This window comes from Electrophorus electricus, chromosome 9 (assembly GCF_041902795.1).
Source record: "Electrophorus electricus isolate QZ-2024a chromosome 9, ASM4190279v1, whole genome shotgun sequence".
NCBI lineage: Eukaryota > Metazoa > Chordata > Actinopteri > Gymnotiformes > Gymnotidae > Electrophorus > Electrophorus electricus.
The window spans coordinates 21,395,113-21,420,527 of record NC_137505.1 but is presented as its reverse complement, the minus strand read 5'-3'; the positions used below and the strand labels follow the sequence as shown (position 1 = coordinate 21,420,527).

Sequence of the window (25,415 nt, the reverse complement as noted above, 5' to 3'; positions counted from 1 at the left end):
ATGATGTGGAAATCGTGCTCGTATTTCAAATAGTACTGTTTCAAAACAGAAATAGTTGTCCTGCTATTTGTTTTTGCAACAGATGATAATCATGCAAAAAACAATGCTTGAGTATTTGTTATGAAAGCAATCCAGATTGGACCAGTATTTTGTTAGACTGAATCCTTGAACATTTATTACATCCAAGCATCATCTGTAATAAGTTCAGGATGGCTGGCCATGCTCAAATAAAGTGATGTTTCAAATATGCTGACTTACTTTAAATTACATTTATGGCATTCAGCAGACACTGCTATCCAGCGTGACTTAAAAAATGTTGTCTACTTAAAGTATCCTTAGCTAACACAAAGCTAGATTCCTAAAACACCTTTAGGACTGCCATAACCAAATGTCAGGTCTGAAACCTTGAATGAGCGGTACCATACAGTCCTACAAAATACAACACTATTCAAGAGTAATTACTAAATGAGACAAATATAAGCGCAAATATTAAATCTTCTTCACAAGTGCCTTATTAAGTTAAATTAAGGAGCTTTTGAAAGTGATGAGTTTTCAGGTGGTGTTTGAAGACAGCTAGGGACTCTGCTGTGTGGCCAGCTGGTGGGAGCTCATTCCACTGCTAGAACAGAAATGTCTTGATGCTTGTCTTCCATGAATCTTGAAAGAAGAGGTGTCGAGTCAGGCCATACTTGAAGCTCGAGGGTCTCAAAGTGCAGATCAGGTTTTGAATATTACATTCAAGTAGGGGGAAGCAGGTCCTTCATTAGCCTTGTTGGCAAGTATCAGAGTTTTAACCAGAAATGAGCAGCTAGAGGAAACCAGTGAAGTGGACAGAGTGGTGGCGTGACGTGGGAAAATTTAGAAGTGGTGAAGATCAGGCATGAAATAGCATTATGTTACTTACTTTAACTTACTGTAATGTAATTAGTTAATTAAAATAACTGCAAAAAAGTTCATACAATGAATAAACAAAACTCAAGGATTCTACAATTAGTTCCCGTTTGCTATAGCAAACTAAGAACCACATATGGTGCATGATACAGAGAATACAGTATGAACAGGTGAGCAGTTAACAGCAGGTCTGCATATTTAGACAGTGGTGCTGCTCATTTGTTTCCGAGTGCAACCCCCTTAGTGTCCCTCACACAGGTCACCATGAACGACAGGGAAGGAACCTGAAGTGCGTCATATATATGAGAGATCCCACACAACACAGGGATGTTCTGCTGCCGTACTGCAGCAATATTAGAGTGAAAAACAGAAGGTAACCCTTTAGACAGAGAAAGAGAGAGATGGGGAGAGAGAGAGAAACCTATCTGGATAATAATGAGAGCCAGACACCACTGTGAAATAGAGGGAGTGCTATTCTTGGCAGTTGAAGCTTGGCCCTTTGGAAAAAGATTGATCACAAATCAGCAGATATCCTCTACTGGGACTTTGCACAGTCCACTTGAGTGGTTTGTTAATAAAACGTTTGGGTTTTGTATTATCTTTTTTGTGTGTTATTACTTCCTGGCGCTGATTTGCAGCAGGTTAATTATGCTAACCATTAGCATTTGGATTATGCACAAATACAATCCTGTGGAATTCGGTTTCTCATGCAGGGTTTAGGAGTTCAGTTAACCAAATGGAATCCAGTGGAGTTCAGTTAACCAGGGGAGTTTCATTAGCCCAAGGGAGCTCCATTACTGCAGTGGAAATCAGTTTGCACAGATGAGTTCAGTTAGTTCATTGGAGTCCAGTCAGTATCGTGGTGACATGGAGTAAAAGGGTCATTAGTTTGAGTGGAACAGCCCTATTAGCTACGCCTGATAGTACAGAGAATGATGTCAGTAATGTCTCCATTACTATCCCTTGATTACAGAGCTTTTAATTCAGTCGACTTGCTCCCAACCACAGTTTCATGTGCCCTTAGGTTAATTTGGGAAATTTTATAGTACAGTCTAAATGTATGCGTTCTTGACATCAGACCGTGCATGCTATTATAGTGCGAGTTCAACTGCTAGAAAAACAGCATGTACAAATGTTCTGCTGATCAGTTTTCCTGGAATTTTCTGGCCCTTACCTCAACATTCTTTTAATTAAAATTATGAAACGGGACTACATGCCAGATTCAGTGTAAATGTAATCCACAATAACACTATATAGAGAAAGTTAGAATATAGCCACTATATATAGAGAGTAAGATAAAAAGATTAAGGCCTAGTCATCTCATATTTGCCGACACTGTATGCTCGGGACTCATTGCTCACATTGCGGGATTGGTTCACTAGTAAACTTGATTTTGTGGCCTGCTTCTTCTTCTCCATAGCTTTACTTGCATTGTGTTCAGTCCAGCTGCACTAGCATTGAGCTTCCTGTGAGGTGATGACATAATGAGGCCATTCTTAAGCATCTGTGATGTGTTAGGCCTTGGTAATTGTGAATGGTACTCAATGACATTATTATCCCGTTAAACTGCAATTCTCAATCTCAAGATGTACTCATACTTTGCAGGGCAGAGCATTCCTTCAGGATCTGCCAATCAAGTATTCCAGAAGTGTCTGCCAAGCAAATATTTCTAAGGCCATATATTTGAAATATAATATTCCAGATTTTAGCGAGACTTCATATGGTTTTGATCATGTGCCTCTAACCAAGCAATATCGTGCTTGTCTTCAGAGCATGGTCTCCTACCCTGTGACCCTACTATGGATGAGCTACAGCAGAAATTGGGTTATGGCAAAACGCAACATCATAACAAAGAACATAATATTCTAACCAAATCAAATGGCGCATAGGGAAAGTCAACATCTTTGAAATTTGTTGAATGCCCTATAAAGATTTGGGGAGCTCAAGAGCTGGATTTCCTTGATAGAGCTTTTAGGGATCCAGTTCTTCCTCCCAGTGTTGGTGATCCATGACTTTTGCCCTAGAGGCCTAGATTGTGTTGAGTTATTGTGGTAAACCTCATCGGTGTAGGCCGACTGAGTTTCACGGGGCATGAGTTAGCCCAGGACTGCCTCCCGCTTATTGCTGTAACCACAGGAGATCCCCTGACCTTTCAACTCTTTCACATACTGGATAAATTCTGGCCTTTTTATTGTTTTCTTCTCCATACAAGGATGCAAAAGTCTAGTCCTAGAGGGCTTGTACAATTCAATGTTTTCCATGCATCAAAACTTGATTCAGCGCATGAAGTGCTTGACAACTGTTAATATGAATCAGGTGTTCAAGACTGGGGAAAACTGTAAACCTTGTAAGAATTCTGGGCTTGCTGGACTTAACTATTCTCTACTGAACAGTGTTCATGCTCACGATGACGATCACAAACTCCACATGAGTCTGTTGGGAGCACTCAGTGTTTATTTAAGAAATCATAGTCAGAACATAGTCATCATTAGCACAATAATTTGTGTGCTTCAAAAGTTTTGGGGTTTTTTTTCAGTGCAAATAACTACAATAATAGGGGGCAAAATGCTAGTCTGTCTTTTATTTACCCTCCAAGGTACATGGTGAACCATTTCAACTGGCATTATTAGAGTGCTCCATAAATCATAATATTTGTCACTTTGGGAGCGGGAGAGAGAATATGATAGCTTTATACAAACTGAGTTTTATTCTTTTCCTCCTAAATTTATTTTGGATAGTAAATTTTGATTTATTTATTTTTTCTTTTTGGAATATTGTATTTGGCCATATATCTGATATCTGTGTCTGATATGGTAATAATTAATAATTCTTACTAATTACTAGTTAATAATTCTATTGACAGACTCTAGTAAAACTCTAGTAAGCCTGAGTCTAGCAAGTCCGAGACTTTCACTTCACATAGACGTGATAGGAGGTGTTAAGCAAATGGCCCAAATGCATTATCACTGTAATTAGTTATTGTGTAATGTTCCTGAACTCTTTAAGTATGGTAGATGCACCTGTTTCAGGATGACGAGTTTTGCAGTCGTGGTTTGCTGTCAGTGATTAAAAGCTGTGGCAGAGCTGTTTATTCATGGAAAGCAAAGCAGGTTGGTGGCATGTTATTGTCCTTACTGTATCAGCCATGTACCAACTTCATCTCTGCTAAATTGTCATTGTCATGATGGTCCTTATATTCGTTTATGAGCTTTGAAGTGCGCTGTTACTGCATATCAGCCTTCTGATTAAATTGTTACAGAATGGGACAAGTTTTCTTCCTAGTCAAGTGCGGATGAGTTCCTTAATTAAGGGATAATGAGAGTCCAGAGAATTGACTTGGTGATACTGGAAATTCGAACATGTTAAAAAATGAGGAAGGAGGCACTCTTTGTCCCAATAAACAAAGATCTTAAACGAAAATGAGATTTTAGGAAGAAATGACAAAGTTAGTAATTGTAACACTGGGAGGCTTAGTAGGATGCAAAGGCGAGCTGTGTAGAACACAACAAGGTTTATTGACAGACACAACGAAGACAAGGTAGCACATATGCTCACGTAAGATTAAACACCGACAACCAACAACGACTACACAAGACTTTATATACATAAACCATAATAACATGAAATGAGGAACAGGTGATACATGGGGAGGGCGTGGCCATGCAGACGAGCACATATGCGGGATGAGGGGGCCGTACCGTGACAGTAATTAATGTGACAAGTCAATGTACAATTTAGTTTCATTTTTTTCAATGTCTGTTTTATCCATGTACAATATGCAAATAATTTGACATAAATCAATCTCCTTATGCTCACACCACACCACCTACAATCAGATTAAATTACTTTTTAGGCTTGTAAGTATAATAAAAGAAAAATTAAAAGTAAATCTGACAGAATTGTAGATGTGAAGTGTCAGAGGTTGTGTGGAAATCTGTAAAAAAAAAAAAAAGTGAAATGTTAAAACTGCATTTTTGTATCTACAGATTAATCTTCAGGAAAGTATGCCTGGCAACCTCAGAGCTAGTGGAAGCATCTAGTGAAGTAGTAGAGGTTTATGAAAACTGATTTTCATTTATTCTATGACCATAAAAATGTTTTGTTTTTTTTTAAAGTAGCAGCTGAATATAGACAAATAAGTTTATCTGACCACACAGGCTCTAAAGGCAATTCTTACTGGTCTCGTAAGTCTAATAAATAAATGTGTCAGAAGCGTTATGTATAATGCACCCCTCCTCCTTCTTTCAAGCCAAAATAAGATTGAATGAGAGGAGCAAACCTGCTAACTTTAAATGTATCTCAACTTCAGGCAGGGCCACGACGCACATTATTCTATAGGGAGCCGTGACACTCAGTATGGCCTAATCATGTCCAGCATTTGGCTAAAACCCTTGTCCATAACGACTTGCAGAAATGCTTTGTGATCCCTATCAAATCTATATCCTTATGTGAGTCAGCGTTAAGTGATCAGGCGGCGTTCACTCTCCAGTACCACTACACTACCCTCTACGGCCTTGACCACGCAAGTGTTTCAGTGATTTTGTGTTCAAAGTACAAAACTGATATAGGTTACTTTTTTTAAAGAATGCTCTGTGTAAACTTTTTTTATGTACTGATAGCTGTATAACTATATAACTCTCTTAGACTCTGCAATCAGCAACTAAAAATGTCAGAAGGTGAGTCTGTGCATGCAGTTACAGGAACTAGGTGGACTCCTTCCGCGCCTCAGTCTGCTAACCACTTCCGGAAGTGTTAAACATTATTAGTAACAATAAAACAATCTTTAAAATCTAGTCCCTTTTCCAGTAAGGTATTTAAACAACAGCACGGAAGCAGGATATGTATTTTACAGGGCTTGAAAAACTAGAATCCCAAAAAGCCACCAACAAATCTCAGTGAATCCTCAGTACAGAGAAGCCATATTAACTATAAAACAAGTCTTTTGGCAAAGAGCCAGTAGCTCTGCTGTGCAAGCAGTCAGTGAAGCGAGCAGCAAGCTTTAAACAGAAGGATGTCGGTCAAGGAGTTGAATGAAGACCCTGCTGTACATACTGGTGTCAACACTGCCCATGGACCCATGGACCGCACTGTAGAGGACAGCCAGATCTGAGCTGGCCATTTGGAGTAATATTAATAAACCCCAGGTGCATTTAACATCAGGCATTTTAGTCCATATAAACCTTGGAGAACATTAAAGGTTATGCTCTAAACACGTCCAGATCTCGCTGGCTGGCTGCAGGCAATGGGAGGCCTGTTCATAGTGATTACAATCAATGATGCTGATATGGGTGGAAATGGGCTCAAGGCCCCCTATACACACACACACACACGCGCGCACGCGCGCGTGCGCGCATATAGACAAATCAGAAAAATACACAGACACACACACACGTATAGACAAATCAGAAAAATAAAGACACATAAATATAAACATGCACACACAGACACATACAGATCAATCAGACAAATACACACACACACACACACGCGCGTATAGACAAATCAGAAAAATGCACACACACAAATATACACATGCACACACAGACACATACAGACCAATCAGACACACACACAAAGATAAACATATACAAATAAATGCAGGTTGATTTTTCGTTTTGTATTTAATACATTTCTATTAGTTGTACTCACTGTTGCAAGCTTGCTGCCCTGTGCCACTCCAGTAGAGTGGTAGAGTACCATGGCTCTTCCTCACCCTGCATGGGTCTGAGAAAGCAGCAATCCCTATTGCTTGCCATCAAAAAGGAAACGTGGTAGAGCTTTTTTTTGTTTTTTTGTTTTGGCCCTAAAGAATGAGGCATTTCTGCGGTTGCTGTTGTTTGTGCAAGTGCACAGACCTGTGAGGGGGTGTGGTGTGCGGGGAGCTTGGCTGGCTGATGAACCGCACCTCTTCAGAGTCATCGGCCCGAGGAGCAGAAGTAATGCTCACTCAGGTCATTTGCATAACAACAGTGCTGTAGCCACATGTTTTCGTCATGTGATGTTGTGCATAATTTGATTCTTTGGTTCTTATTCATCCGCTCAGGTCCCATTTGAGAGGTTACCACTGGACTTTAAAAAATGCACCTCCTTCATTGTATCCACATGTTGAAGATGGGAACTTAAAGAAAAACTAAAGGTGCATCGTCTGTGCCATCTGTCAGTCATTAAAGTTTGAGTGGTGAATTTATTTTAAAGAGCTTATTTATTTATTAATTAATTTATTTGTGGTGATTAAAAAAGAGACACACTGGATCCCTTGTGAGACCTGTTAGCCTTGCTGTTGGTCTTGACCGGGAAATGTCGACCAGCCTGTGTGAGCATTATCAGAGGATTGAGGCTCCTTGAATGTTCTGGATTGATTTTCTTCTGGTTACTTTTGTTCCCACTCGCTTTTTCTCTCTCCCTCCGACCATTGAGAAGATAGATGTCATCTTGTAAATGTGCTCTGCGGTGTGGGTCACTCCAACAAGATCTCTCCAGAACCCTGCACCTAGAGCTCCTGAAAGAAGAGAGTACAATGTCCCGTAGCGTGGGTCGCGTGATTCTCAGATAAGCCCGTTAATCAGGCCAGTGTCTTTTAATAAGCGTCTTCTTCTTAATTACGGACATTGTTAAGGAAAATATTGGCAAAGGGCCACTGGGGGGGGTGTTGCTTATGCTTGTGTGGGAGGTGTGTGTGGGTATGAGTGAGAGAGTTTGTGTCTGTGTGCCTACGAGAAGGAAAACGTGTGTGTGTGTGTGTGTGTGTGCTAGTGAATATGGCTGCAGTGAACGTATGTAGGTGCATGTGTCAATCTCATCCCCATGACGGCGTCCCTTAGCAGAGGTCGAGGGGGTGTCTGACCTTTGATGCTGAGACACTGTGACCTCTAACGTGCCTGCAGGCAATGCTACCGTCAAGCGCTGGGGCTTCAGAGAGAGAGAGCGAGAGCAACTCAATACCTTCTTTTTTTCTCCTGGCTTTCTGCAAGGCTGCATGTTTCTCTAGATACTGAGTAGCTGCTTGGAGATGTAAAAGAGGACTGTGTGTAGGAAGAACCACCAGGAAGAAGACAACAGTTCATGAATTGTAATGTTCAATATTGCATAACTCATATGAGTCATTATTTGAAAGAGAATTTGGGTACTATATCAATGTGCCTATATGTGATTTTTGAGTCATTAACTCATGTTAAGAAGGATTTAATTAAAGACATATGTCATTAATTTAATAATTGCCTGTAACTTTGCTTGGACCAAGAAGTCTGTCACAGGAGGGCAGTAGGTTGGTAGAGTTTAGCAGACACTGTGGAGCCCTGCTGATTCAATTACCAATGAAAGAGGTCAACTCTGGCAATAAAGTCTAAGTTTGCAAGAGAAGAAAAAAACAAGATAATGTGGGAAATGGAGAGTAATTAGCGTAAAGAGTTTAAATCAGTTCTACGCAAACTCTTTAGTATTTCCCCAAACAAGAGGAAGTTTTTGCCTGGTGAAAGAGATTTGGATAATTCTGTCTCTTGAGACACTTCACAAACACGGGTTACCAAATGTGGTTTCAGGTGGGCCCTTATTTACCTTTGACCTCTGGCCCTGGAGCACTAGAAAGCTTCAAACAGAGGGCATCTGACCACACGGTGAGGAAAAGAATGGGGCCGTCTGGAAAAGCCTGAATCTGCCATCCACGCCGCTTCAGGCCGGGAGGAGCGTTTCAGTTCAGTTTCATGGGGGAAACATCCCTTCACACACTGACGTCTTCCTAACCCCCCCAACAACGCTGAGTGTTATTTGTTTTGCAAACATCTTCACGGCTAGCTGTAACCGGCAGCAGCTCGGCGGCTACCATGCTGAGTTGGGTGTCTGAACTCCTCGTTCACTGTGTAAATGGGCCAGGTCGGCATTTTCTTTGAAGAAATAATTACTGCACACTCCTTTCGACTTTATTACTTATTAAGTTCGCATGACTGAAAACAGCAGAAACAGAAACTCTTTTACTGCTATGTAATTCTTTTTTCATTCAGCTGCATCAATACCCTGCTGACAGCATGAGTGACACTGTTAAAGACATTAGGAATATTTCAGCATTGACTCAGCATGCTTTGTTGAGCTTAAATAGCATTCATAGCCCTCAAGTTACACTTGGGAGAATACAGCCTGTATGCTTAGCCGTGTGAAGACCTAGGAACATCTGTTTAAGAGGGATCCAGGCTACATTTCATGTGTCTCTGCTGGAAATGCGTTCCCTCAAACAGCAAAGACAGAGACAAATGTGTTCAGTGAGTGCATTGCTTCTCCTGCCAAGTAAACAAGCTGTCTTGCTTTAAAAAGACTTGTTGCTAGGCATTCATCAGACTGTGGACAGATCTGTCTATCTATGCCAGACATCGAAGGAGATTTAAAGATCATAATCTAGTTCATCAATAATGGCAGGATTTGGGATGAAACTGTAATTTGAATAGATTTAGTTCAACAGCTGGAGCTCTTATCATTCTGATAACGGTGATTTACACGTCTTAATAAATAGACAGCAAGGCACTCTTTGGGATGGAGGTCAACGATGTAGAAGATACGACCGTGAACAGAACTGGAGCTGTGGACCAGTGTTTCTCTGGCTATGTTATGCAGGTTCATCCTGTTCCTGATTAAAAGGAGACAGAGCAGCCCAGCAGAAGCGGCCTTTCATGTGTGTATTGTCCAGTCCCCAAAGCCTAACCAGAAACACACTGGGGCCCTGGGCAAGGTCACAGGTTTCCCCCACCCTTGCACATCTAATCAACCACAGGGAGAAAGAAAGAGACTTGGATTTCATCAGTAGCTGAAGCAATAAATTGTGCCTATTTTTCCTGAAGCATAGTTAAAAAATAACTTGTGTAGGGACACCATAGTGGAGGAAAAATGGAGTAAGGTTTGATACTTGTCATTTAGGCCCATGTTCAAAAATGTATCAATTTACTGACAGCAGCCTAAGAAAATATTGTAAGATATAAGATATTGTAGCATCGATGTCAGAAAGAACCAAGACATAACATTTCTTATTGAGGAAAACGGTTTTTATTGCGATGGTGTATTCTTTACAAAGACACGCTTACTATGAATAAGCGGAAAGGGGAGCTAACTAATGGGGGAAGAGTAAGTAAAGGACATACCTGGTAGACACATAAAACACTAATAAACTAAAAAGAGACGTGACTAAACTAACCCAAGCACAACATATTAATCAACCAAGTGCAGCATTGAACTTAAACTAATTAGTCCGTGGAGAGGCCTGCGGTATTCCGGGAGTCCTCACCATGTCCCTCCACACTCTCAAATCTGGAAAGATGTAAAGATGAAAGGAATTCAGAGAAATTTCACTACACATAAAGGGAAAACAGAAGGCTGGGACCATGTAGATGGCGCACACCTGAAAGTAAATGACATCTTTAGCACATAGCTAGCTCCCTGTCAATGGCTGCCAATGTAGCAGGAGAACATTGATGGAAGGTGGCTAAGTGTTAAAGAGCTTACTTTGAGGTCAGATAAATCCTGTGGGACAGTGAGGCCTGCTAATGAAACGGACTAGTGTTCCAGTCCTTGACACTAACGACAAAAAAGACAAATGCTGACCAGACAAAGAGCAAAGAGTGCAACAATAATAGTTACTTATGTGTTTACTCAAGCATACTTGGGCGCGAATTCCTCAAAAACTAACACGGCCCGACTCTCATTGTTGGAGAAATCCTTCTCTTTCGTTCTTTCCTTTTACACTGATTAAAATTAGGATTCACCGTGAGCCCATTGTGGCTTTAAGTAGGTCTGAAGCTTTTGTCCATAGGCCTTTCCACACGAGGACCGTGCTATTTGTGTTTGGATGGTGGCGAGGGTGGGGGTGGGGGGCAGCTTAAGGGAGGAGCACTTCTGGCGGTGAGAGAGAACTGCCGCAGATCAGGCCAGACCCTGGTGCCGCCGCGCACAAGAGAGGATTAGTGTGCAAGGACAGCCAGGAACTAATCTATTGTGACATAATAGAACTGTACATACGCACGCTGAAAAGAGAGAGAGAGAGAGAGAGCCCAAGGGCAGCGGCGGCAGCAGCAAAAGTGTGAAAACAAGTTCTTAGAGACAGAGACAGGAGAGCGCCTGTGGAAGAGAGGACTGAGGCTGCTTGGAAAATGCGGGAATCTCATAGACGTCGGAGAAACTGCATGATGGACGACACAGTTGATGGACATAAAAACAGTGGGCATACGATTCATAACCTGGGGAGATACACTGGGTGTGTCGGAACTACTGGGGAAATATTTTGGGATCTCTGATAAACATTCTGGAAACCTAGACAGTTTTCCTTTAAAAATAACTGCTCGGGAAGTCTTTCATATTAGTTAGCTGTTACCACAAGGTAACGGGTTCTGAAAGCATACTTGCAAGATACTTGCAAGGTGGCATTTTGGATGAATGTCAGTCATGTTGTTGAATTGCAACAGAAAAATCCATCAACTGTCTAAAATGTCTTGATGAAATCCAATTTTGAAGGCAGTGAAGAAAAAGACAGGCTGACCAGTTTTTATTCAACAGGGAAGATGTTCACTGAGACAGTTCTCAGACAGTTGGAACGCATTAATAAAAGTCACATGACATCAGCCTTCCACTTTATCATTGTATGCATGGACTGAGCTACACGCATCCCACGGCTATTGGTGGTTTATGTCGGTTAGTGCATGGTGAATGTTGCACTGATATATAAGAATTCAGTGGATTACGTAAAGATCTATTAAAAAAAAAAAAAAAAGTATTTAGACTTCTTGCACACTTTGTTTTGGATTTGATTTTCAATGGACATTATTGCCAATTGTATCCATACTTTCTCACTCATACCGCCAAAATGAAAAGAGAGAAATGGCTTATTTACAAAAGTATTCAGACCCTTTATTTAATAGAAGTCCCAAGTGTTCATGGATGCGTATGTACAAGTTTTGCACAACTGTATTTGAACAGTTCATCACATTCTTCATGACAGATTCGCTCATGCTCTGTCAGATTGGGTGCCAAACGTCTGCTACCTTCAACTACCATCTTCAGGTCTCTCCACAGATGTTCGATGAGGTTTAAGTCCGGGTTTTGAATGTGCTACTCAAGGACGTTCAGAGACTTACTCCAAAGCAATTACAGTGTTGTTATGGCTGCTTCGAGTCATTTTCATCTTGAAAGGTGACCTCTTGCCCCAGTTTGAGTTTGCATGCAGATCTCTGGATAAGGTTTTCTTCGAGGATGCTCCTTTATTTGGCTGCTTCCATCAATTGATACAGGCCTCTGTGTAACCATTCTAACAGGAACAGGCAAGAGGCAGAATGCATATGCAGGAGTCGGTTTATTAAGCGAGGGAAACACAAACATGAAGAGCAAAATAAACACAGGCAAAGGGGCAAAACTGAGGGTAAAAGAATACAGGACCGGAGTAAACGGAAAAGCAATGGCGACGACAGTACTAGGAGCATAATATAAACATGACTGAAGGAACATGACTTACCAAAATAACCAACAAACTGGAAGACAAAATCCAGGGCTAAAATAACCAGAACAATCAAGGATTAATCAGACGCAGGTGAACCTAAGAGAGACAACCAAAACATGGACTGGAACTGAGGGACAGACGAGGGGCAAAGAAAATGAAACCAAAGAACAGAATAACCAGGAACCAAAGGAAAACATACAAGGAAACACGGAAATGGACATCAGGAGGGTGGCCATTTGTGACACTCTGGCACTAAGAGGCATCTCCATTTCATGATTCTGCCATCATCATGTTTCACCGTGGGGATGGTGACCCTGCCAGGTTAGGATTGCCTGTTTTTCTCCAGAGATAGTGCTAGCTGTTCTGCCTAAAGAGTTACATTTTCATCTTGTCGGACCAGAGAATCTTTTCCAACATGGTTCCAGAGTTCTTTACATGCCTTTTATAAAACTACAAGCAGGCTGCCATATGTCTTCTGGTCTACAGTGGCTTCTATTTTGACACACCACCATAAAGACATGATTTACGGAATGTTGCAGAGATGGTTAGAAAGGGTCCAATAGGTTATGCCTTCTCTCCACATGACTTCTGGAGCTCCTTCTTTACCTCCATGACCAAGGTCCTTTTTACCTCAATGCTCAATTTGGCTGGATGGCCAACTCTAGCAAGGTTCAAGGTTATTTGAGCTTTTGCCATTTCAAAATGATTGAGGCCACTATAGTCCTGGGAGCACTCAAGGCCTTAGATAGTTTTATATCCTTCCCTGGTCTATGCCTTGCAGCAGTTTGATTGTAAAGATCAACTGACAGTTACTTGAACTTCATGCCATGAATTTTGTCCTGACAATGCAGTGTGCCTTTCAAAAACATCTCCAAACAGGATGTACCTGACCACAATTTGGAGTGCTACATAAAAGAGTTGGAATACTTTTGTTAATAACAGATTTCAGTTTTTGATTGATTGGTTTTAATTAATTTTTTTAACATTTTACAACATCATTATTGGTGTAGCTGGATGGGTAAAATGTGCAATTATATTCATTTAAAATCAAATCCCAACTCATTAAAGTGTGCAACAAGTAAAGTAGTCTGAATACATTGTGAACCTACTCCTAGCCTGCAGTAACATGTATGTTTTACTGTCAGGTGTACTGCCCTGTGCATTTCCCTAGCATGTGTGCTGGGGGCACTGCCTCCTCTCTAAATGAGCTTATTATCCAAATAGCTTGAGAGAACATTTCAATCTTCATAAAATGGATGGAAATGAATAAATGTGCTGTGCTGCAGTTTAGTGCTGCCAAAATAAAGACGTACCCTGTGGTGGCACACGGTACAGATCAAAACAGGAAAGTGCAGAAATAGGTTGAAGGATTTGGGGGATTATTTTATTACTGAACAGTATATACAGGGTCTAACCATTGAAAAATAACATAACATAGGACTATATTTACAATTTGACTTTTTACAAAACGTCTTTACAAGTAGATGTCAGTTCAAAAATGGCTATGCTACAATACACACAAAAAACCCAAACGCACACACTCAAATACACATAAAAATTAAATTCTGAAATACACACATAAATAAATATTGGCATTCACTGACTGTTTCATAACAAATATCTCTACAGCCAAGAACATGTACAATTTCATCAGTTCATCCAAAAGGTTCACACAAAAAGCTATAGGGTCATTAATAAACAATATGTAATATTACTCCTCATATAGGTCTCTGTTAATCTGTTATTGGAATATTGCTAATGTATTCACAAAGAGGTAACACAGATTATTTCATGCCTACTGAACAATAAAATTTTGACATGCAATTTAATGCTAGTTTAACTCATTTACAGTTTAAATGCAAATGCAGTCTTTTCCTACACGTTGTCCTCCATTTCATATTCTCCTTGAAGCTAAGATGTTATTTTCCTTGGGGCTTAGTACTGTCTGCCTGAGCAACAATTCATTCTGGGATGAGAAAAATACAAAGCTGAATCCTAAATATGCTTTTCAGAAAGCTACTAGAATCCCCAGCTCTGAAGGTACATTCATCTGCTCAAAGTGAACATGAACATGGGCCCGTAACCTTATCCTCAAAGTGGCTCAAGAGTGAAGTAATCTTTTCAAAGAGAGTGATTTTGTATGAATAGTCCACAGTAAGTATGTTCAAACATGTACAACCAGCTCCGCTAGAGCAAGCTTTCAGAGGGCTGTCAGTGTGATGATGGAGCTGGCCTCAGCTCAGGCTGAAGAGGACCGGTCTTTAAGAGATGAAGACTGTAGGGTGGGTTAAGTTGGGCTGGTCTCCTAATGTTTTTCTGGGAAGGGTTTTTGGTGCTGTGGGTGATGACGAAGTTTGGGTCCTGGAAAAAGAATGAAACTATGAAAGGCAATTACAGTATCCGATTTCCCTACATTCTACTCGAATGTGCAACGGATCACATCAATTTTCTGATTTAAAAATATGACAAAATTATGGGAATTCTAAAATTATGACAACATTCACAAAGAGTGATCAATTTACCAAGCAATACTTTCTGGAAAAGACAAGACAGATTCATTGCGGCTGATCCATGAAGACTAGGTCACTGACACAGTGTTAGATCGTATGAGGTATTTTTTGTTTACTTGTTGTTGGTTTTTTTGCGTTAAAAAAAACTTTTTTGTTGTTGCTGCATTTTTGAGAACCTTCAAATATGGATTAAAACTTCTAATTTCCAAAAGTGGTGTAATGGTGAGCGGTGAGGAGATGGACGCATGTGCGGAGAAGAGCGAGATTTATTAGGGGCAAATTCAGAGTCATAGTCGTTGGAGTAGTCCAGGGTCACAGAGCCAATACGGAGATTACGGGGAAACATTACAAACAGACACGAAGGCAAACAGGGCTATAATATAGGCTAGGCTAACGGAAACGAAGGCTTTGAAACACACACAGGCTTTCATACATCCACCAAACACAATCAAAAGCAAAAACACAGGGCTTCAGACAGGGTTTAAATACATGAACTTAACAAGGTAGAAACGAGCGACAGGTGTGAGCAATCAAACGAGGGGCGGAGAAAACTAAACTACGGCATGGAACTCAAATACACCAGACAGGGAAAACATGGAGCGGGGAAGCTGGGAGGGACTGATCGTGACAAGTGGAAATATATTTTCTGATTTCTGTCTGTAATTTTGATATAGAGAGACATTTTCTCCAAGGTATAGGCTAATGTGGGTATCAGAGATTTCTGTACTCATGTAAAGGCTAATGCATATAGGTTAGTTTTAACTAACTGAGTTACTGTAAAGAATAATGTGTATAAGAGAGCTAACTATAGGCACGTATGTGTGTGTGTGTGTGTGTGTGTGTGTGTGTGTGTGTGTGTGTGTGTGTGTGTGTGAGAGAGAGAGAGAGAGAGAGAGAGAGAGAGAGAGAGAGCTAGCTAGTGCTGCTGTACAGGTTAATGTGTATGAGAACTTACTGTGCTGCAGGGATTGGGACATGGCAGGTGTGTGGAAGGTCTTCATGGTAGAAGGTCCCTCCCCCACTGTGGTGAGGACTTGCACCTCCAGCCGATAGGACGCCGCCGGTCTGAGATTGGACACCACCAGGAAGTTATGAGCCTGAAAAAGATAGGATCAGGCAGTTTGGTCCTGAAAAAAACAGTTCTTAAGAGGCCCCCAAGCAACGCCAAATACAACAGAGACACAGTCAATATTTCACAACTCATATGATCTTTAAATCCAAAGTTTGACAAACCAGATGCACTGCCTATTATAGCCCAGGAGCCAGGGGAACATTTTTGCCCAATTCTTTACTTGAGCAACTAATGAGTTATGTCAAAGATATCCAATAACTCTTGTAAAGCCATATTACGATTAATTTTTAAGACTAAGGAGTCTGGAAACGTTTTGGTTTGCTTTATCCAATCTGATGCTTTATGCTTCAATCTGGTGCTTCTTGAGTGAAGAAATAAATAAGTTTCAAATTAAATAACTTTAAAACAGCAGTAAATAAGGCATAATCAGATTCTTATCTGCACTGGGCTCTTGCTGGCTGAAGAGAAGGCAATCGGTTTAGTCTCAGACTAACGTTCTCAGGGAAGGAATGGCTGCCAGCCAGTGCAGGAGCAAAGGATAAAAGAGAAAGTATGAAGTCATGGGAGGAGCAATTTGAAATCAAAGCACACACAGCCACTTTTCTGATTTTTTCCAGAAAGACTTTGTTACTACTTGGAACATCTCTGCACAAGTAGAACATAGACAGATATGTCTAAAGTAGGCCTCCTCTGCATGGGTAGAAAGTAGTTTGGCTGTAATCATTTAATTTAGGTATTATGGTATTTTGCATTGCTTGTGTATAAAGGGATGTAAAAAATTGAGCATGGAAATATCAATTTGAGCAAACAAAATATCATTATGTATTGTGTATATAGACTAGACCTCTCCATACAGCCATCCTAGCAACAATAACAAAGAACTCCTGTTATAATTCTGTGTTCAGTAATAATTTGAAAAACAGTCCGTTGTGTGGTTACAGAAAGCAACAGCAGTAAGTTTACATAATTATTCAACTGTTTGTTATCATTTCTAATTGTTTCCCATTTGTGTCATATTTAAAGGAGATTATACCATAAGAGATGTTATAAGAGATACTGCACTGCCAGGTGTTGCAAAGAAGGATGTGCAGTATCAATATCAGCTTCACAAATGGCACCCCGAGTGAAGGTTAAACTGTCACTGAATCTACCAAACCAGCAGGGTAGCCATGCACCTTCACTAGAAGGCTCGTTGGAATACACCAGACACAGATGAATGTCTGTTGTCGTAATTTGTATTGCCATGCTGTGGTCCTGGAAATCTGCAATTTGTTATACTGTAATTTCAATAGTACAGTTGTAATGGTGCCATCCTAGATCATACGGATGGTTATGGTTATAGAGTGAAATGGAAGTTAAAAGGAAACATTCAACACAATTATATGTCAGCTTTATGTATTCAAACCTAAAATGCCTACAAACTAACAACACAGATAGTGTGCATTAGTTTTTCTTTTGGGAGCAGTTTTACCTTAGTCATAAAACAGGTCTGGACCACTTTTGTTAAAGAGCAAATTAAAGAACATTGGAAATACAAGAAATTTGGTAAAAGTTACTATTTGAATTGTTTGTAGAGAGTACAATTGGTTATTTCACCAGGTTTGTTGTGTCCTAAGGTCTATGGATTGCAACAATATGATCTTGATTAGTGCACCACTGCCTGTTGGGACACTGTGATGAAGTCCCTACAATAGAGCCATTTTTCCCCACCAACTTACTGGAGGCAGGATCTGGGACTGGGAGATGATGCTGTTTGGAAGGCTGTTCTGTCGGCTGGCCATGGACACCTCTGCCCACGTGACTTGGAAACCTGTGATTGGTTGCTGTGGCTGAGGGCGGGACACTCTCCAGTTGAAGTTTCCAGTGACGTTACCATCATGAGTTATGAAGGACGCTGTCAGATTCTCAGGCTTGTCCAAAACCTTTGAGGCTACAGAATTAATCAACAAAACAGAAGCATATTTAACCCATCACATAGAGACAAAAGCTCTCAGAAACAAAATAAGCAATGCGTATTTTGACACCACTGTGAAAAAGAAAAGCACAGAAAATAGCTACAAGAGGAAAGATCTGATAGAGAACACATTCATTTCCTTTATTTGAATCACAGCACAGTTAGTTTGACTGATCGCTCACCGCCCTCCCCGGCACATGTGATGGGCTTGCGGCTCTTGCTCTGCAGCATAGCACAGGATGGCGTGATGAAGGTGGCACTCTCCTCTTCGGTGCGTCTCTTGGCCTTCAGGGTGTACACACTCACTCTGTACTTGCAGGAGAAGAGCAAGCCTGGCAGGTTGATAAAATTCTCCTGAGGAAAGGACGTGTGCTTATTAAACACGATGGATCAAAGGAGTAACACCAATGGGCCAGACGCCACACTGCCACATCAGCAAAGCACTAGTGTTTCCTGGATGAGGTGCCCAAGTCTCTCTTCATTATTTTTTATCAATAAAAATCAATCATAATCGAGACAACCTGTACGAGCAGCAACCTGTTAACTAAGTACATGAAGTTCATGCACACAGCTGTTTATCATACATGCATACAGGTGTTTATCATACATGCACACAGCTGTTTATCATACATGCATACAGCTGTTTATCACACATACACATGCACACAGCTGTTTATCATACATACATACAACTGTTTATCATACATAAACATGCACACAGCTGTTTATCATACATACATACAGCTGTTTATCATACATACACATGCACACAGCTGTGTATCACACATACACATGCATACAGCTGTTTATACATACACATGCACACAGCTGTTTATTACACATACACATGCATACAGCTGTTTATCATACATACACATGCACACAGCTGTTTATTACACATACACATGCATACAGGTGTTTATCATACATGCACACAGCTGTTTATCATACATGCATACAGCTGTTTATCATACATACACATGCACACAGCTGTTTATCATATATACATACAGCTGTTTATCATACATACACATGCATACAGCTGTTTATCACATACACATGCACACAGCTGTTTATCATACATACATACAGCTGTTTATCATACATAAACATGCACACAGCTGTTTATCATACATACATACAGCTGTTTATCATTCATACACATGCACACGGCTGTTTATCACACATACACATGCATACAGCTGTTTATACATACACATGCACACAGCTGTTTATCACACATACACATGCATACAGCTGTTTATCATACATACACATGCACACAGCTGTTTATCAAACACAATTTCTGGATGAACTACCACTGAATTACAGGAAGCTGTATGTACCGTGGGTGATACATAATTACAAATATCTTGTAATGTTCTGTTACATGCAAGATTATTTTTTGCTTATTTCACTTCTTTGACTAAAAATATGCATATTATACAAAAATGTATTTGAAGTCAGACCACACCTCACATCAAACCTCTGTATTTGGTAAAGCCTTTGCTTGGAGGGATTATAATTCGCTGTTATTGTAATTATTATGAGACAATAAACAGTGTATGTAATGTTGACTTTGACTTTCAGGCTCTGGTGGATCACAGCAGGTTTCTCTTTCGAACTCTAGACTTGCTGTGGTGCTAAGCCTGCCCTCGCTGGCCCCTGTGGGAGTGGAGGGCACCTATAGTTCTCTGCTAGAGAGCTGGCTGTCTGAAGGCACAGAGACACTGGCATTCATGCAATACACACATGCCTCCCTCTTCCCGGCCCTCTATTGAAAATGGTAGAAAATGGATGCGTATTCCCTAGCAACCAGAGTTGCACACCCTGAAGAATGCGTTGATCTTTAGGACCACTGCCATCCGCCGTCATGCTCAGACCAAGGACAGCTAATGCTCCCTCTCCCTCCACACACAGACACACACACACACACACACACACACACACACACAAAAATACACAGACATCCCAAAGTTCTGACCTAGAGGCTAATTTCAGTAGGGGCAGAGTTAAGAATTTATCAGATTCTGCAGGAGATACTCATATAGTGTAACACACGTGCTTTACATCCTACACATTGCTTGTTCGACTGCACCAGCTGAGTTACTGAAGAAACAGTATTCCCTGGTTTGTAATAATAAAGACTGTGAGCATGTGGCAGCTTTCATTAGGGGCCAAAAAGTTCACTAGAGCAACTCACAGTCTTGGTGGCATGAGCTACAGCTATTAGCTGCAATCATAGTAGCTTTGGTGCTTTGGAAATGAAAAGCTTCTGGACCAACCTGGGTGACAGATTTCTCTGGCAGCTTTGTTCCATTGTGGCTGCAGTTGTCAGGCGTCCACTGGACATGGTAGCGGCTCTCTGCAGGGTCTGGGAACACGGCACACGCATGAGAGAGACGCGTGCTCAAACCACTTAGTGGATTCATTCAGGAGCGCACAAGACCTGCTTCATTTTTTACATCCAAACCAGAAACCAGAAAGAACAACCAGGAGCATTACACACAACACAAAACACCAATCAATGTGAGACACTGCAAAAAATGTTACCCGAATATTCTGACACCCTAACGATGATCTGAAATCTCTGGGAGATTTTAAAAAGCAACTAAATACAAAAATCAATGCATCCCTAAAGCAACAAAACTACTCAAACTTTAGAATCAATTTTGAATCATTCTGAAGGAGAAGCTATTTCTGTGAGAAAACTAGTTTCCTAACAAGCTATTGGGTGCTTGAATTCTATAGTATAGGCATTATAGTATGCACAATTGGTTACTCGAGCTTGAAGCTTTCACAGCTTTGCTATATTTGCTCCTTTAATCACAAATCTCTAACACATCCAACTGTATCGTCTTCTCAATTTGCACATGATGAAGTTCAAACTCTTACCGAATCTAAAATGAATGAGGTGGTGAATGAACTCCCCTGACCCTTTGAGACGCATGTAATAATTATATGAGGCCAAAACCTACGTCTGAGACACCGTTCAGGTAAAACAAGACTACCTGCATACGATTCCCAAAATATGCCATTAGCTTTGTCAGTGAACCAACTCTGTGCTGCCTCCTGTACTGCCTATGACTAGCGCAGCAGTTTTGGAGCCCTAATCAGCCCTGTTTACGCTTGCAGCGCCCCGTGTTATTGGAGTTTATTATTCATCCAGGCGTGCAGTTTGGATGGGAAATGATACTCCTCAAATTAATAATTGAGTTACGCTGCTGCAGCCCCCTTGACGGGGGCCCTGCTCTGCGGTCGTGGAGATGAAAGGAGCTCTTTGAAGCCCGAGACATGAATGTGAAGCTCGCGGGGCTCGCGGCGCTTTTGGAAGCAGAAAAGAGGGATAGCAGCTGAGGGAGGATGGAAACATAAACATGATATGTAAAGCTGATTTGACAGAGAAAGGAAGCAGCATGTAAAACTCGGGGAAGAACACTGGACTGAGAGGGCAGTAAAGGCGTGGTGAGCACTCGCTCTCTCAGCGGTGGGTAGTTTCAGCACTTGGGCAGAGGTGGGGTGGGGTGGGGTGGGGTGGGTGGGGTTAAGACCGGTAATGTTGAAATGGTGAGGAGACCCCGCTGTGCTGCACGCTGATCGAGTGCAGCAACGAATCTGCTGCTCTAATCCGCAGCAGGAGAAGCTGATGGTGAGAAGACCACCAGCGGTCTGCCGGAGTCGTCGCACGTTTGGCAAAAGATTCCATCTCGTCCAATCACCTTTCTAGAAAGTTGGTCCAAGCCCACTGCCTCTTTGGCTCACTGCCTCGTCGTCCTCCAGCAAGCAGGCTAGACTCATAAAGCACTGAGACTGAGTCTTCAAAAGGTGCCTGGCCAAATCACCGTCACTCCAGCACGAGAAGCTCGGTGAGGCGGTGCCAACGGTTCCAGACGAGAAGGAATTTCCCTCATTAGCATTGAGCAGAAGGCCACCACCAGGAGCAGCAGGCTTCCCTCTGCCCCGAGCACTATCCAGCTTTTGCTATGAGAACTTGGCTGAGGTGACGACATTTATTTGCATACTAGCAGAGATGCCTGAATAAGAGCTGACAGCTCAAACCCAGAGCATGTTTGTCAAGCCTTCGGCATTTCCACTCGGGCACTTGTGGGGCAGCCTAGCCTACGCAGAGGCGCAGAGGAAGTAACGGAATGACCTTGGCGCTATGCATCTGCTCAGTGGGAGAAATCTACACTTTGAGTCTTTTTGGGCTTTTATCTGTGGCGATCAGAAAACTGTTCTGATACAGTGATGGAGGATCAGTTCATAGAGGAGGAGCTTTTAAAAGTATTGATAATCTCGGTCAAAATTGGCCTTTTCTGTGTTAATAGTTCTTCAGCAGTTCCAGAACTCTAGAAGTCTTCAGAATTTCTGTTCTATGTAATGCCTGCATATATTGTATTCACTACAACAAACTGTGTTTTTTGGCTTGCTTATTTAGCTGAAAATATTTTAAAAGATTACACTGACGATTACCTAGGCCCACTGAAGCCTTTCATAACCCTTTTGTGGCACAGAAGGCACTCCAGTATCATTATATTACACCAAGCAGCCATGTACATGCTTCATAGAAAACAAGGCCGCACACACACATTCTGCATTGTGGTGCTGCCCATCCCTCCCCCAAAAAAACGATTATGTAATGAGCTGTTTATACTGGGCATGTGTAATGGTTGAAGTACCTCCTCTTTTCTTCCAGTAAACACGGACCTGGAGCTGGCTATCCTGGTAGAATGGGGTCCCCACCTCCACAGAGCTCACGGGTCTTTTTGCAGATGCCGGGCTGAACACAGGAAACTCCTCTTTCTTCAGCTTCCTCGCCAGCTCTGATCGGGTGGAAAGCACGAACATTTCATTTGTGAATGTGGCTGCCAAACAATGTTAGCTTTAAGAAATGAAGTCATCACTTCAGTTCGGTCCATAGTTTGTTAGTTATGGATCCAGGGGTGTTGTGCACAGGAAGCACGTATGGATCCAGTATGATTTTGCTACGGCACAGGACGCTGTGCCTCGGGGCTGGGTTTGTTTCCCAAAGTCTTCATAGCGAATCACCATTACGTGGTACAGTGAGTATCGTTATGTCTGTAGTCTCTCGACGGCTGTTCTGCTGCAAATGTTCTAAGAAGGGATGCCAAGAATCGTGGCATGAGTGACATCGGCTGATCTAGAAGGAAACTACAGCCTTGCACGTGAAACCTGCCTTCAAGAGAAACGGAAGCTCTTGTTCTGCTTTGAGAGGAAACATCTGAGAGGTGCGAGCATCTCGGAAATGGTGGTTTGCCTACTACTTGCGGTGGATTGCCTGATGATCTGAATTTACGTTTACCTGAGAACAAAAAAGCTACGTGATACAGCAAGAGGAGGTGTGTGTCGTACTTGAGCGGCTGTTGTCCTGGGCGGTGCTGAACTGCAGGGAGGCTCTGGGGCTCTTCAAACGCACCTGGCCCCAGTAGGTCACTGCCTGCAGCTCCACGGTGTATGTGCTGTTAGCCACAAGGCCCTCCAGATCCACCGAGCTCTTGGCCTATGATTGGGACACACAGTGTGGGGTCAGGAATTGCCCTGTTTCTACCTCCGACTCTCTGTCTACTGCTCTCTTCTCTGTCTTCGTCTATCTCTGTATAGCTCTACTGTGAACCACGATATGATCTGAAAGCAAGTACTAGCAAATGTTCACAAGGACAAGGGAAAAATAAGATACAGTAAGGTAACTCTCAAAGCAGAGCTTATACTGTATTTGTCTATTTAAACTAACTATTTAAGTTAATTTTAAACTAACTAACTTTAACTTTGAAAAATCTAGCCAAATGAATAAACAGATCAAAAAACACAAGTGTAAACAAAACATTCCTCTTAGGAGAAAAAAAAATAAATCAAAATTAAAATAAATAAATTAATTAATTAATTAATAAAAGTAGAAACCAAATTGAAAATATTGAAAGAAATGGTCCCCCCCCCATACATCACCCGCTGATGGTATTATGGTGGACTTGATTCTGAAAGTCTTTTCAGACTCAGTTATTGAAAGCACATGTGTACTGCGTGCAACAACATGGTGAGAATTTCCACTCCAAAACTTTACCAAGCTCCCCCCTGGTGCTTGGCTACCTCGCGCCTGATTCCGGAGCATTCCGCCAGCAGCGTGCGGCTGATTGGATTTAGTTATTGGCCGTGTTTGTTTTGGCATTCCTGCACCAGCAGGTCACTAGGCAGGCACCGGGGCAGTGAGCAGGAGAGTGGGCATTACATGTGTAAACACACAGATCCCGTGGCCCCGCACTTAACAGCTTCAGTGGCACATCTGTGAGGTATTATATAAATACATCCTGCAGAGCGTTATGTATTTAAAACCGCCAGTGTAGCAGTAGCGCTTTCAATGGTAACTGCCATATAGTAAGAAGACATGAAAACATAACTCAGATAATTATTCAATTATTAACTCATTTAAGCAGCATATATAGCTAAATAAGGCTTTCTCTGATGATGTATTTGACTACCAGATGACTACTAGAAAGGAAGGTGAGGAAAACAGCACAGTTTAATTCCAGGGAAGCAATGCTGAAATTCAGAGCCTTTATTGCTGATTGATTTCACGGACATGCGTGGCATAAGGAGTTTTCAGGATTGTGTCTGTCTTTGAGCCTCAGTGTCCTTTAAACCAATGTTTATTTTTGCCTTGTTTCTTTTTTGGGTACTCAAGCACATTATGACAATAAAAGAAGCAAGTACTCTACCACCAAACGTTTCACGCCCCCAAACGATACTGCACTAGAAATGGAGTCTAAGCACACCATTCTTTTTTCTTCCATTTTTTAAAGCACATTACAAATAACTTTAATTCGATGAGGGCAATAAAAATACAAACCATGTCTGTTTTACAAGTGAGTGGAAGTCTGGATCTCTGTCTCGTTCTTCTCTGGCTCAATATTCACAGTGCTAGGAAAACTCAGGGAACTCCCAACATCAGTGATCACTACATCCAAATGATCAGAGCTGGTCATACACAGAAGTGTAATGAAACCTTACTTACACATTGCGCTGGAATGCTTTTATTGTACTTACATGTCAACGTAAGCACTTTAAAATGCTCTTATTCGAACATAAAATAAATAATGTTCATAAAATATAGCTTAATTATATATAAGGCAGTGTTTCTCGACCAAGTCCTCAGGTACCCGCCAGATGGTCCGTATTTTTGCTCTAATCTTGCTGTTGTACAAGCCATTCATTGCTCTTAATGGCTTTGTTCATGTGCGCTGGGGACCAAAGTAGAGAGAGTAGAAATGTGAACTGAATTATGAGTCCCGAGGACTGCGCTGAGAAACACTAATATAAAGTGGAGAGAGTGCAGGAACACAAGCAAGCATTGGAAAGTTTGTTTGTTTTCTTTCCCCAGACTGCAGCAAGTTACTGATCTATATTTTGAGGTAGTTGCTTTTTGCTGTAATTTCAGTGGGATTAACAGATTTACTGTTGATGGGTACTTGGCACTTCTTTGGCCACGCATCAAAAACCTTAGCAGAG

The 25,415-nt window shown here is 41.5% G+C and overlaps 1 protein-coding gene across 3 annotated transcripts in view; it reads right to left on the bottom strand.

Moving 5' to 3' along the window:
* Window positions 1–13,720: 13,720 nt before the first annotated feature.
* Window positions 13,721–25,415, bottom strand: part of anos1 (anosmin 1) — a 42,831-nt gene continuing 31,136 nt past the window's right edge. For 2 of the 3 annotated variants that reach the window (XM_081720906.1, XM_027032830.3), the window contains 7 exons: window positions 23,268–23,415; window positions 22,574–22,717; window positions 20,180–20,268; window positions 18,077–18,248; window positions 17,659–17,870; window positions 15,824–15,965; window positions 13,721–14,719 (listed from right to left, as the gene is read on the bottom strand). In XM_081720906.1, the coding sequence (XP_081577032.1) occupies window positions 14,664–14,719; window positions 15,824–15,965; window positions 17,659–17,870; window positions 18,077–18,248; window positions 20,180–20,268; window positions 22,574–22,717; window positions 23,268–23,415 (963 nt within the window). In that variant the 3' untranslated portion in view covers window positions 13,721–14,663. Of the gene's footprint in view, window positions 14,720–15,823; window positions 16,454–17,658; window positions 17,871–18,076; window positions 18,249–20,179; window positions 20,269–22,573; window positions 22,718–23,267; window positions 23,416–25,415 lie in introns of those variants that run through there. The other variant, XM_081720907.1, reaches the window with a different exon arrangement.